Below are 14170 nucleotides of genomic sequence, written 5' to 3' on the forward strand. Positions count from 1 at the left end.
AAGTAACACTTTTTGATAATACTTAAATAAGATTTAAAGTCATTTAAAGCAATAAAAATAATTTAAATTAATAAGTGAAAATTATAATCTCATTTGAAAAATGTAATAAGAGTAAATACTAAGTCTCACTGAGACAGTATAAGACTACTATCTAATGTTAAAACTGTGTAATGAGATTAGTTAAATTGATAATAAGACTATTAAAAAATCTGGTCCTGATCTCAGACACAGTCACACAGTCAGTCTACTTGTAGTATCTTAGTAGTATTCTGATAATAATATTTATTAATTACATGATTACTGAGTAGTATCATGATAATATTAGAAAGTTCTGCACTGTCTTAACATCATCTTGATATTTAATATTCAGTGACATGTTACTGAATATAATGATGAAACATGTGTTACAATCAGCGACACGTGACACGGGTGGAATGGTGGATCCACAGTGTGATCACTGTAAATTAACCCTACGTTCTTCCCGTGTGGTATGAACGAACAAGGCCTCTCTTCGGTACGGAACATTATAAGTTCCAGGGCTGAACCTGCCAGAAAAACCCTCGTAATCGCTCACCCGCCTAGGAGATAAAGTGTGAATGTTGCTCCGAAAAGTGAACCCCATGCTCAAGGTTTGGTTGAAAATTATTAGCCATCCGCCTGTAAGCAATCTCTGCATTCATGTAATATACATTCCAAGTTAGAAGGCTTTGTTGAATGCTGTAAAGCATGAGAATGTATTCACACCAGGCTTGATATGCTTTTATGGGACCATGAAAACCCGTGGCTCGTCATCTCTTCTCCATGGAATGCGTACAAGATCTCTTCATCTGATTTTCCCACGCCGGCATCGCCCACTTCACAGTGTACTCAAATGTTAAGAGCTGTTCGGCGGTCGGTCTCTGGGTCGGTTCAAATGACAACATTGCCCGAAAAAGACACTCTAATGCATTAAACTCGCCGCCAGGAACGTCCCACTCACAGGTGTCTGGTGTGTCGCCACGGCCCATATCCCAGATGCGCTTCGGAAGGCGTCGGAAAATAGGGTCACAAATACGCCGAAAATCGGTGACCCATGAACCATCCGCCTCGAAGAATTCAGAGCGCTTGGCCCAAGTGTTCCACCACCTCTGGGGTGGTAGCCCAAGCGTATTGATCATCTCCGCGATAATATCGTCTGGGTCCCAAGCGAAAGTTTCGAAAAGTGGACGCTCGCCCATGGCGTCATATAAATTAACCCCAAGCGTCCATATGTCGGCTGCTGTGGGTTTAGTGATGGTTTCGTTGAAGAATTCCTCCGGCGGCGCGTAAAGGATCGGTGTGTGAAGCGTCGGAGAGGGTGTTTGGGATATAATGAACGATGTCCCGTAATCAGATATGACAATCTCTGGTTCTGCAATTTCATTTGCAGGCATATTCCAAGCCATGCAATTAATGGCATGTGGAGGTGCGTGTGGCTTGTTAGGTTTCCCGTCCAGTCGTCGAATTGGAGCCTCGTACGGCTTTCCAAAACGCTTGTATAAATCATCCGCACTCAAACTATCGAAGTTTGGGACACGCAAGAGTAAGTTATGTAGATGAAGATCTGTTCTGCATAAGTATCTGCAGTCAAAAATTTAGGATTCTACCATCGATTTCATTTACCTCCGTGGCATACACCATTTGCATGTAAATAAGACACTCCCATAAAGCACTGAGCAGCAATCGACCTTGCCGCATCCCGTGGAAACATGAGATTCGTACTATCTTCCTTAGATTTAGCCAAGCTACAACCAGCAGGCTCTCCGACCAAACACCGATGGTGTCCGTTGGGACCTTCGAAAGAGAATCGGTCCAACAGGTAAGGAACAAATCTCTTCCCAGGGTGGGTCGAGTCACCCTTCGCTAATATTTGAAGTATTTCATCCTCACGACTTTCTCGTGATGCTTCTGCAGTCAGTATTTTCAGGGATACATATCGTTGGTTTCGTCGGTCTCGTGCAAGCCAGATAGTTGAGTAGCCGCCGAAGCCAAGCTTGTGGACCACAGTGTAGCGTCCCTCACAAAATGTGTCGCCGATAAGGGTTGGGTGGAATCCGCCATGCGTATACCCTTCAAAATCTTCCAGATCTACCCCCGGATGGTATATATTCTGAGCGGATGGTGGGGATGTGGAGCGAGCCATGGACGTGTGACCCCTATGTAGAGACGTAGCCAAAGTCAATGAAAACCTGTGAAGCCTGTGCTGGTTTTGTGTAAATTGGAATAAGAAAAATTTCAATCCGCTGATAGGAAAGTGTCTGTGGCTGGAGATCATGATGTCGCATTTAGGGAATCGGCGATGGAAAGCGAAAATCTGAAATGGCCTTTCTTAGCACTAGCCACCTACGTAACGCTTCTTATCTGTTGGGGGTCCCGCGGTTGGTCGGCCCTTCTACCAGCAGGCGCTGGTGGTGATTGAGCTCTTTTGTCCCAGTAGCCTACAGATTATGAGACTGTTAAGCATGAGCCCTGCTGTGATCAACATGCATGAGTTCAATCTCAGAATGAACTTAAAAATTCCTAATAAATATCCTGGACATTTTAACAGTGCTAAGAGATATTCCAGGAGTGTGCTCTAGAAGTCCTGTGAGTCCTAGGACTGACTGAGTCCATTATTAAAAAGAAGTCATTGTGAGGAGATCACTGAAGAGAGTCACTGAGAGGAAGTACTGTACTCTGTGATAGCTGGTCTGAGGGGGGGTGTTGAGGATCCTGCAGTTGGTCGGCCCTTCTACCAGCAGGCGCTGGTGGTGATTGAGCTCTTTTGCCCCAGTAGCCAATTCAATATGTATACAGAAAACTTGACCTCGCTAAGTGCGCCACTTGACCTCGTTATATAAGCTGACCTCGCAAATGTGGCCCGTGCCACTACCTGACCTCACTCAATACATATTTTCTTGTAATTTGAAACCACTCAATTATTTACCATCAATTCTACAGTCAATTCAAAATCAATTTAAAATCAATTCAAAATCAATTTAAAATCAATTTAATAATAAAGTAAGTATTTATATAATTTACACTGAATTGATTATTAATTGATTTTCAATCAATTGTTAATTACTTTAATATATAGATTGAATTTATTTTTATTACTATAATTAATTAATAATCAATTCTATAATCAATTCAAAATCAATTTAAAATAAATTTAATACTGAAATTATTCTTGAATTTAATAATAAAGTAAGTATTTATATAATTTACACTGAATTGATTATTAATTGATTTTCAATCAATTATTAATTACTTAAATATATAGATTGAATTTATTTTTATTACTATAATTAATTAATAATCAATTTAAAATCAATTTAAAATTAATTATTAAATATTTTTATCTTAATATATTTTAAAATTCTGTAAAACATCTCTTTATATTCTATATAAATTTATCTATTTATTTAATTGATTATGAATCAGTTTAAAGTTATACATGCTTTTTGATTGATTGATAAGCTGAGTGAATGAATGGATTGAAAGATTGAAAGTCAATTACCAACTGATTATTACTGTATTGTGCGAGGTCAGGGTCATGATTATGTAATGAGGTCAATTGTAAACACTTAGCAGGTCAAGTTTTCTGCTTCCTGAAATTGATCCTTTCTCTTCCTTGACGCATTTTACACAGCAAAAACAAAGTGCGGTGCTATGATACATGGTACCAATCAAGGCAATCCTTGGATGTGTCCAATTCACCCTGCATCGCCACCAATAACTAGTCGGTATCATGCGAGTGAATGCAAGCCCCGCTGCGTCTCATTGTTTTCAGGACGGGGTATTTTAACCCTCCCCAATCCTCCTCACCCCCGCCGTATTCATCTATTGATTTCGTACAGTTTGCTCTCCAGTTGCTTAACGTCAGATAGCTATGGCTTCGCAGACAATAGAGTATATATGGAAGATCGCTCGGCCCAAAAACGAAACTATCGCTCGAGCGCTAATGCATGCTGCATATGAAACAGCTATCCAAACAGACCCAAATACCACCAGAGTCCTCATTCGGTAAGTTAAATCAACTCAAAAATAGAATCAGTAAAGCTTATTTCCCCGCCATAGTTCCTACATCCATCCGTCAACTCGAACCAGGGGCAAATATGTCAAAGATGAGCCGCATATCACAGTGGCTGTGAAAAACCCACAGCTATCCCTAAATAAGCAGCACCGGTCCAACCATGGATATACTCCGCATATCCGTTCATTCGATGTGACGAGAGTTTCACCCGCCGACGGGCTTACAAATGACGGTGCTAGATCAGCATGGCCAGATTCAGTGGAAACAAAGGTCAAGGAAACTATTGCTGGGCCACCTGCCGTCTTGGGACCGAAGAGCCAATTTATTACCTGGCCTTCTGAAGAGACGGGGGAATAGGCTGGAAAGGTCTCTTTTTTATCAGAAATGCGAGCCAACCTTTCCGTCATTGCCTATCCACTTGCTATGCAGATCGCAATAGGGCAATAGCTGTCTGAAAATCAAGTAACCGTGCCATGCTTACTCACTCTCTGTAGTGAGTGCGCCACAGTGTACAGAAAACCACACTGTACAGAAAATATTTTCAATATCTTCATTCTTCATCTTCAAATAATTATTATTAATTATAATCATGTCTAAATCTTCTAATTACACTGAGAAGCAGTTGCAAAGAGCTGTTGACATGTATAAAAGTAATTCAAAATTAAAAATCACATCTTTGTTATGAGAATTCAAAGTCTTATATATTATCTTATATAAGAGAATCAACAGAAAGAAATTAAGAACTATAAGAGTTTCACTGAATTGAGTATTGAATAACAGTTAGAAAGAGACAATTAAGATATAAATTCATCAATTAAATGTTAATTTTTACTCACTTATTATCAAGTATATTAAAGCTGCTATAAACTATATATTAAGATAGTATTATACAGATTCAGAGACTATATCTCTTATAGTAAGTAAAATATAAATATATTAATTCATTAAATATCTATCAGATTATAAATCAGTTAAATAAAAACTCATAAATTTAAAATAAGTGTCTTATAAGAATATAAGCTTTATTATTAATTAATTTAATTAATATAAAGCTGTCTTTAATTAATATTAATTTTTTCACTGTGATATCTATAACTTTGATAAGATTGAATTTCAAGAAGAAGAAGAATATAAATAATAAGTTATAACTATCTTTAAAGATATAAGTTCTATTATACAGTTATCATACTTCTGCAGATTAATAACAGTGATAAAGTATATTAATACAGATAATACAGTATTGAATTTATTAATTATTATTATACTTTCAGCTGTGTTAAGACTCTGTTACAGTTTCACACAGCTTATTACTTTTATACAGATAATTTTATCTTATTTAAATTAGTTATTAACTACTTTATAACATTATTCAGATATATCATAAAAAGATTCAATTAATAAATATAAAAACTCTACTTCTATATAAGATTAGCAGATTACTCTTTCTTAATAGTAAGACACTACTGAGATATCACTTCAGCTATTCTCACTCATGAAATAAGAGAAGAGTATTCACTTATTATTTATATCAAATAGCTAGATACTGACTTCTTATTTAAGAAGTCAGTAATTCATTTTTCTTCTACTGAAATATATATAAGAGTTACTATGTTTCTTATATAATCTTCTTAATATACTAAGTATTATATCTGTGATATTCTTACAATAACTCTGTAGTCTATAAGCTCACTATTTAAGTAAGATAGTTAAGCTCACTTATACAGCTTCTTAAATAACTATCTCTATATAATATCACTGACTAGTTACTGTTTTTATTCTATTATATTATAATTTAAATCACTTTATCTAATTATAAGTTTAAATTAGTTGAGCTCTAATAGACTAATATAATCTTATATACTTATACTGAAACTGATTTAATCTCACTCTCTGAGAGAAACTTTATATTATTCTTTAGAGTATGTATATCTTTACTTTAATAGAAATTCAAGATTTCTGAACTTATTGTATATTTTAATATAAGCTTTTTAATTACTTTATTATCACTGCAGTCTCTACACATCTACATTTATTATAAAGATAGAGAGATTAAGATCAGAGATTCTCTGAGATATAAAAGAAATATATTATCTGAATTTTACAGCTTTATCTATACTCTTGAACAGAAATTCTGCCTTAATCTGAGTCAGTTTAATACTTATAAGATATAAGTAATCTACACTGTCAATCTTCTTGAAGATATCTCTGCAACTACTTAAATTGCTAAGAAGAGAGAGCTTAAGTATATTAATACTGTAATAACTTAAGAAGAATTCAAGAACTTTTTACTGAATCAAATCAAAGACTACTATAACTGTAGCTTCATAGTAACACAGTAGTTTAACTTATTATATTAACAAGATAATAAGAATTCTTCTGATTTTAATATAAGATTTGAAGAATATTAAGAGAAATTAATTAATGATTTCAATTAATTAAAAACACAGCTTTATCTCATAAAGCTGACTTATAAGATATAGATAATAATATCACAGTATCAGAGTTCATTAATCAATTATAATAAGCTTGTTAACTTGACTTTTTAAATCTATTTAAATAATTAATTCTCTGAGAAAAAGATTAATAAGATCACTTCTAAGTAATTAATAATAGAATCTAAACAGCACTGTAATAGCTTCAGTGTAAAAAAAGTAAAGAAGAATTTTAAGTATTCTGATTCTTTACTCACTATAAAGAAATATTAAAAAAGATTTAATAAAAATCTCTATTTTAACTGTAAAGCTGATAATCACTATACTAGTAATTATAAGAAGCTGAAGAAGAAAAGAAACTAAGAAGATATCTTCTCAAAGTTAACTTCTCTTCTGACAAATGTATTCATAAAAGAGAAAGAAAAAGAATTAAAGAATTAATAATTCTTATATCTCTGAGTTTATATTACAATTATAATAAATACTCTAAATAAGAAGATATTAATAAGATATCTACTTAACTTCAGAGTAGATATTAACTATATATTTTATTTCTTTTCTTTGATAAAGAGTTGAAAGAAGATAGACTTATTAAATTATATAAAATTTACTAATGAAATAAAATGCCACTGTTTTAATATAATTCAAGTGAAGTATATAATCACAGACTCAGAAGAAATCTTTAAGAAGAGTAGTCTACTTCTTTATATAGTTAATATTATAGATAAGAATGTTATTCTAGATCTTCTGTAATTAAGAGAAAACAATTCTCTCATTAACTGAGTTACTCAGATATAATAGTATTATCTTATTAATAAAGAGATAGTAATAGAGAAATCTGAAGAGTTTTATCAGAAGAATCTTGAGAAAAAGATAGAGTTAATATACTATATAGTAGATAACTGAGACTTGAAAATAGAAGAAGAAGTTATCACTCTTACTACAAGACTAGCAGCAGTATTCATTATTAAAGATGAATATATATAATATCTCTTTACAGATTATAAGAATGTCTTTTTAAAAAGAGAAGTAGTGAAGTTTTCTAATACTAAGATATAATATAAGATTTATCTTGAAGATGATGTAATAGCACTATACAGACTTCTTTACAACTTGTTTATAAAGAAATCAAATATTCTGTGCAAATATCTTGAGAAAGCATAATTAAAGAACTGAATATACTTATTAAAGAGTTTAGCAGAGACATCTATACTCTTTATACTCAAGAAAAATAGTAGGCTACATCTATACATAGACTACAGAGATCTTAATAAGATGATAGTTAAGAATCACTATTTATTATTATTAATTAATAAGATGATTGATTAATTATCTGAAGCAAAAATATTCTCAAAGATTGATATACAGAATATCTATCATAGAATCAGAGTTAATAAAGACAATGTTTGAAAAACAGCTTTTTATACTAAGTACAGTAATTTTGAATATCTTATTTTATCTTTTAATCTTTGTAATACTTCAGTCATCTTTTAAATCTATATAAATGAGATACTGCAGAGCCTTGTCAATATCTTTTATATAGTATACTTAGACAACATTCTAATCTTCTCAAAAACAGGAAAAGAATATAATACTTATATTCAAAAAGTGTTAAGTTACTTAAGACAGTATTAACTCTATATAAACACTGAAAAATGCTCATTCTACATGCAGGAGATTGATTTCTTAGATTATATTATTAAGATAAAGAGCATTTCAATGAATAAAAGCTAAGTCTTCATTATTAAGAACTGATCAGTGTTATAAATATACTGTGAGATATAGATGTTTGTAGAATTGATAAATTTCTATAGATGATTTATCTATATATATTTATAAATTACTATCTCTCTTATAGATCTGTTAAAGAAAAGTATAAAAGACAGAAAAATGAGACTGTTTACTTTTACTCAAGACACTGCACAGACATTTGCAGAAGTAAAACAAGCTTTTACAGATATTACAATACTGAATCACTTTAATCTTAACTTATTCAGTTAGTGTGAGACTGATGTATTCAGAAATGAAATCTGTAAAATCTTTTCACAGTTGACATTAAAGATCTTTCAATATTAAAAGAATCAGAGAATAATAATTTCTGAAGATATAAATAATAAAATATCTATAAAAGAAGACCTTTTCATAGAGTCTATAGAACACTGTGAATAAAGATTAGTAATCTTCTTCTTTAAGAAATTATCACTTATACAGAGAAGATATAATACTTATAATTAAGAGATATTAGTAATTGTTGAATTCTTCAAGATCTGATGATATTATCTTTAAAATAGTAAATACTCAGTACAAGTTCTCACTAATTATGTAAATCTATATTACTTCTTGACAACAAAGAGCTTGATAGAATGTTAAGTCAGATAAGTGAAGCTGCTTTCAGAGTATGATTTCTATATCTAATACTGTTCAGATTAGCTTAACTTCACTAATATACTATTTAAACAGTTTAATTATAATATTATTAATATGAAGAAGAATTCTATAAAAGAATCTCTGTTATCACTGCAGAAGAAGTTAACTGCAGAGAGTTAAAGTTCTCTGAAGCTTGAGAACAGTACTGATAAGACAGCTATATAATTCAGTATAAAAGATAAAAGAAAACTCAGATCTCTGCAGAGAACTGACACTGAAGATTATAAGCTTCTTATATTATATCTTACTATTATTAAATTGACAAGCCCCGGTGGCTGAATGGTTAATGCGGCCACCCGGTAGCACCTTGGTGTGGGAAACCAAGGCGCGTGGGTTCGAAACCCGCAGGAAATACATTAAATCTGGAACTCAAGCACCTCAGGTTTCTAATAAATACAGAGGTGTATAAATCACTTCAATGAATTGCTCTATGTTCCTGAGCTGGGAAGTTATTATCGTATGTATCTAATTATCACTCCTTTGTATTTTCCTATGTTCTTGTTATCTTGGTGTGGTCTCAACACCTGTATTTCCTCCTGTATAATCAACACTTGACCTGTATTTAACATCACGCAAGGACTCATCATAAGCTCTGCTTGCATATGAGTATAATGAAAGAATAATAATAATAATAATAATTAAATTGACAAAGAATGAAATAGTCTATAATCTTTCAATCTGACTACTTTTAAAATTCATTAATAAGTTATAGAAGAAGAATATCTCTACTACAGCTTAAATTTAGAAGTTGAAGAAGAAAGAATCTGATTTAAACTTGAAAAAGACAGACTCTGAGTGAGACAGTGCTGCTAAGAAATCAAGTGCTGATAACTATAAGAATATGAACTTCTACTATTAAATAATTCAGTCTTTATTTCTTATAGTAGAGCAGTATATTAAAAGTTATTAAGAATTCATTATAATAATTCTTATACAGAGTACTTCAGATTAGAGAAGACTGAGAAGCTTTTAAAATATAAATATATTTAAGACAAGCTCTGAGCAGATGTCAAAGAGTATATTAAAACTTATAATATCTATCAAAGAATAAAGATTCTATAGTATAAGTAATATAATAAGTTAGTATCACTATCTGTCTCAAAGAGCTGATAATAGAATCTATTAATGAATTTCATAGTTGATCTGCTGAAGTTAACAAGAGTCAAAGAATATAACTTAATTTTAATTATTATCAACTGTTTTATAAAGATGATAAAATATATTTCTACTTATAAAAAGATTAAAGTCTCTGAATTGACTGATCTGTTTTTAAATATTATCATTTATAATTACAGTGTTTTGAAATTATTAATAACAGATTAAGAATCTCTCTTCATCAGTAAATACTGATCAGCTTTTTACTATCATCTTATAATAAGATATCTTCTCAGTACTGCATTTCATCTGCAGATAGATAATCAGACTGAATATCAGAATTAGATATTAAAACAGCATCTTCAAGAATTCTGTTTATATTATCAGAATGATTAGCTCAAACATCTTCTAACTACTAAATTTATATATAATAATGTAAAGAATATTATCTTAAAAGTATCTTCTTTCTATACTTATTATAAATATAATTCTTCATTACTCAGTAACATCACAGACAATGTTTCAAAGAAAGAGATAGATAGTCAGAATATTAAATAGATACAGAGAACAGAGTACTTCTCAGTATCAGAAGTAAAAGTGAGATTGAAACTTTTAAATAAAATTTATAAGAAGATAATAAAAAGTATTCACTATACTCAGAAGTAGTAGATGAAATACTATAATTGAAAACATCTTTTAATAAAGTTCTTAATAGAGAATTAAGTACTACTTTTAGCAAAGAATATCAAGATAATAAGACTGTATAAGAAGCTCAGTAAGTAATAACTAGAATCTTTCTCAGTAATAAAAGTAATAAGTAAGCAGATATATAAGTTAAAATTATTCTCAGAATTCAAATTAATTCATTCTATTTTTCATATTTTCTATTTAAAGCTCTATAAGTAATGCTCTGAGATGAAGTCATCTTAGTCAGATAATATCAAGATCAAGAGTGATACTAAATATCTTATAAAGAAAATATTGAATAAGTGAATATATTACAGTCAGCTTTAATATCTTATAAAATAAGAAGATTATTCATTATCAGAGAATTTATGAAAACTACTTAAGCATTTGAAAAATGTGGAGAAAGAGATTATAAGCTATAAGATAACTAGTAGAGACTGCTCTGTTATATATCAGAGATATTGAATAAGAAATACTGTTTAAGACTTCTTATTTTTTCTCAAAGAGTTTTTTTAGAGATGATCTTGCAGTGATAAGTCAGTATCTTGTGAACTTTATAGCACTCTTCTTCTATTTTCTCTTAAAGAGTTTTTAAGAGTTTAATGAGACTATACAAGTGTAAAATTCCTGAAGTGATTAGAGAAAAGAGATATTTAAAATTAATAAAAAGATTAATATTATTGATCTATGAGCTGTTGCTATTCTAATGAGATCACAGCTCACTGAAAAAGTAAAAAGAGAGACTAGACTCTACTTATCAATAATTATATTCTTATCAAACTCATTCTTTACTGCTGAAGTCTCTGATATTAATATTATTATCTGCTGAGAAGTTAGTACTGCAGCATCATAGAGAAGTATGCTGTAAAAGAGTATAAGAGATACTTAAAGTATTAACTTATTAATTTATAAAGTATCTCAGTTATCTGCTTCAATTGAAGTGAGATTCTCTTCAATCAGTGATTAATCTCTATAATACTTTCAACAGCAGTACTGACTAATCTCTTCTTAGAACTAGTCATTCTGAGATGTTTTTTCATCTCAGAGATTCACACTTTCATCTTCTTTTATAGATGAGTAAGAGAGATCTTCTCAGTCTTGATAAAATCTGTTAATACTTAAAGCTCTGAGATTCTCACTCTGTACTGCTTGAGTATCTGAGCTTCTTGTCAGAGCTGATATGATGTCTTCTTATAGAGTAGATAATACTTACAGAGAGATAGAAGTCATTATTATAAGTACAACACAAACATTGAGAATGAAAGAAGAGATAAATATATAAGATCTTCTCTTTCTTCAGCTGCTTAGTGCAGTGCAGATATGTAATAATACTGATCAGAGATCACACTGAAGTCTTCTCACAGAGAGATAGACTGGCCGCTGGGACTATGAATTTCACGTTTGATCCCATTTGGTCTGATCTCATACATTTCTTGGCGTGAATCCCGCTGGGACTGGCTATCAAAAAAACATGTAAAGTGACTATATATCAGATCTTAAAATGAAACCATGACTTGAAAAAAATGAGAAAGTCATCTCATTTGGTTTCATTTAGTCTCATTCTTGACATAAAGTTACTATTTTTAGACATTTTAAGGTTTTTTTTAGACTATTTTTAAATTTTTAAAAAGTAATGCTTTTTGATAATGCTTAAATGAGATTTAAAGTCATTTAAAGCAATAAAAATAATTTAAATTGAGAAGTGAAAATCATGATCTCATTTGAAAAATGTGATAAGAGTAGACAGTAAGTCTCACTGAGACAGTATGAGACTACTATCTAATGTGAAAACCATGTAATGGGATCAGTCGAATTGGTAATGAGACTATCAAAAAATCTGGTCCTGGTCCCAGACACGGTCACACGGTCAGTCTACAGAGAGAAGATAAAGAAACTGCAGAACTCTGCAGACTCAACTCAGCAGTATTTCAAGCAGAGCTTGAGTGTGTTATAAAAGAGAAACTACAGATTGAGCTTCTTAGAGCTGCTATTCTCAGAATCAAGCTCTCTCTGAGATTATCTCTGAATGATCACATAGAGTCATATGTCACTGTATTAACTGAGAGAGAAAACAGTGTCACAACAGTGATGAGAGAGGCAGAGAAAGAACTGAATATAGATAAACTGACTGGCAGAAAAGATGATATCTCACTGCAAGATATGACTGTTACTGCTGCAGCTGCAAGAGATGTAGAAGAAGAAGAAGATATGATAATAAGAGTGATACTTTCACAGCTCATTAACATCACTGTCTTCATCTTCAATCTGACTTTCTTAACAGTCATGAAGGCTGCAGCTGTATCATAAAGATGTTTAACTATCAGAGAATATCAGAATACATCTCTTATTATCTTACAAGAATAATACTCTTATATACTCACTATTGAAGATGAGAGAGAGAGGAAAATTGTGTTATAAGAAAGAGAAAATCTTTTCAAAAAATTCTGTAACTACTGTTAACTTTGTCTCTAAAACACATTACTTTTACAGAGAATTTTATATATAGAATAAAATATAATAAGTGATCTGTAAGTCACTTATTAACTATATTATTCATATTTTAAATTAATATATAAGAAACTCACTTATCACATGTATAATTTGAATAAAGATAAGAAAAGAAAGATGTACACAGTCAGCTAAAAAACTCACTTATTTCTCTGTATTATATACAGTATATACACTGTCAATCAGTTGATAACTGTTGCTATACAATAAAGATAACTTCTAATTCAGTAATCTTAAGAGTATCAGAACTATACTTTTAAAGAGAAGAGTATTATTATACTTCTAATTATATCAAGACTCTGCTATAATTTCATACAGCTTATTACTTCTCTATAGATGATTTTATTCATCTTACAGACTGTTTAAACTGATTTTCAATTACTCTATAATATTATTTAGATATATTATGAAAAGATCTGATTAATAAATATAAGAAGTCTACTTCTATATAAGATTAGTAGATTACTCTTTCTTAGTAGTAAGATACTACTGAGGTATTACTTCAGCTATTCTCACTTATGAAATAAGAGAAGAGTATTCACTCATTATCTATATAGAATAGCTAGATGCTGACTTCTTATTAAAGAAGTCAGTGATTCATTTTTCTCCTACTAAAATATATACAAGAGTTACTGTGTTTCTTATACAATTTTCTTAATATACTAAGTATTATATCTGTGATATTCTTGCAATAACTCTGTAGCTCACAAGCTCATTATTCAAGCAAGATAGTCAAGCTCACTTATACAGCTTCTTAAATAACTACCTCTATATAATACTGCTAACTAGTCATTACTTTAGTTCCGTTACGTTACATAGTACTCTGAAGATTTTTAATCATCTATTATCAAGCAAGATGTTAGAGAAAGTTAGTATATAATTTATAAATCTCTTCAAGCTTGAATTGCTTTATTCATTTCTTAATAACCTATGAGAATTTTATAACACCGATGGAAATAAGTTCTTAGTTTTGAAATCAGATCACTGT

The 14170-nt window shown here is 31.0% G+C and overlaps 2 protein-coding genes across 2 annotated transcripts; one reads left to right on the forward strand and one right to left on the reverse strand.

The window, feature by feature from the left end:
• Positions 1-788: 788 nt before the first annotated feature.
• BDBG_06339 (CMGC/SRPK protein kinase) lies at positions 789-2161 on the reverse strand (the record flags this gene model as incomplete). Its single annotated transcript, XM_002623445.2, has 2 exons — positions 789-1582; positions 1642-2161. 2 exons carry the CDS (start codon positions 2159-2161, stop codon positions 789-791), a joined length of 1314 nt encoding a protein of 437 aa, XP_002623491.1.
• A 1632-nt stretch (positions 2162-3793) lies between these two features.
• Positions 3794-4610, forward strand: BDBG_06340 (uncharacterized protein). Its single transcript, XM_002623446.2, has 2 exons — positions 3794-4023; positions 4078-4610. Exons 1-2 carry the CDS (start codon positions 3890-3892, stop codon positions 4388-4390), a joined length of 447 nt encoding a protein of 148 aa, XP_002623492.1. The 5' UTR covers positions 3794-3889; the 3' UTR covers positions 4391-4610.
• The last annotated feature ends 9560 nt before the right edge of the window (positions 4611-14170 follow it).

Source organism: Blastomyces gilchristii (genome assembly GCF_000003855.2).
Source record: "Blastomyces gilchristii SLH14081 genomic scaffold supercont1.13, whole genome shotgun sequence".
NCBI classification, from domain to species: domain Eukaryota; kingdom Fungi; phylum Ascomycota; class Eurotiomycetes; order Onygenales; family Ajellomycetaceae; genus Blastomyces; species Blastomyces gilchristii.

Excerpts from the sequence above, each read along its gene's own strand:
- BDBG_06340 (XM_002623446.2), top strand. The coding sequence starts at position 3,890 with ATGGCTTCGCAGACAATAGAGTATATATGGAAGATCGCTCGGCCCAAA. Across the intron at positions 4,024-4,077 it reads ACCACCAGAGTCCTCATTCG|TTCCTACATCCATCCGTCAA; the intron begins GTAAGTTAAATC and ends TCCCCGCCATAG.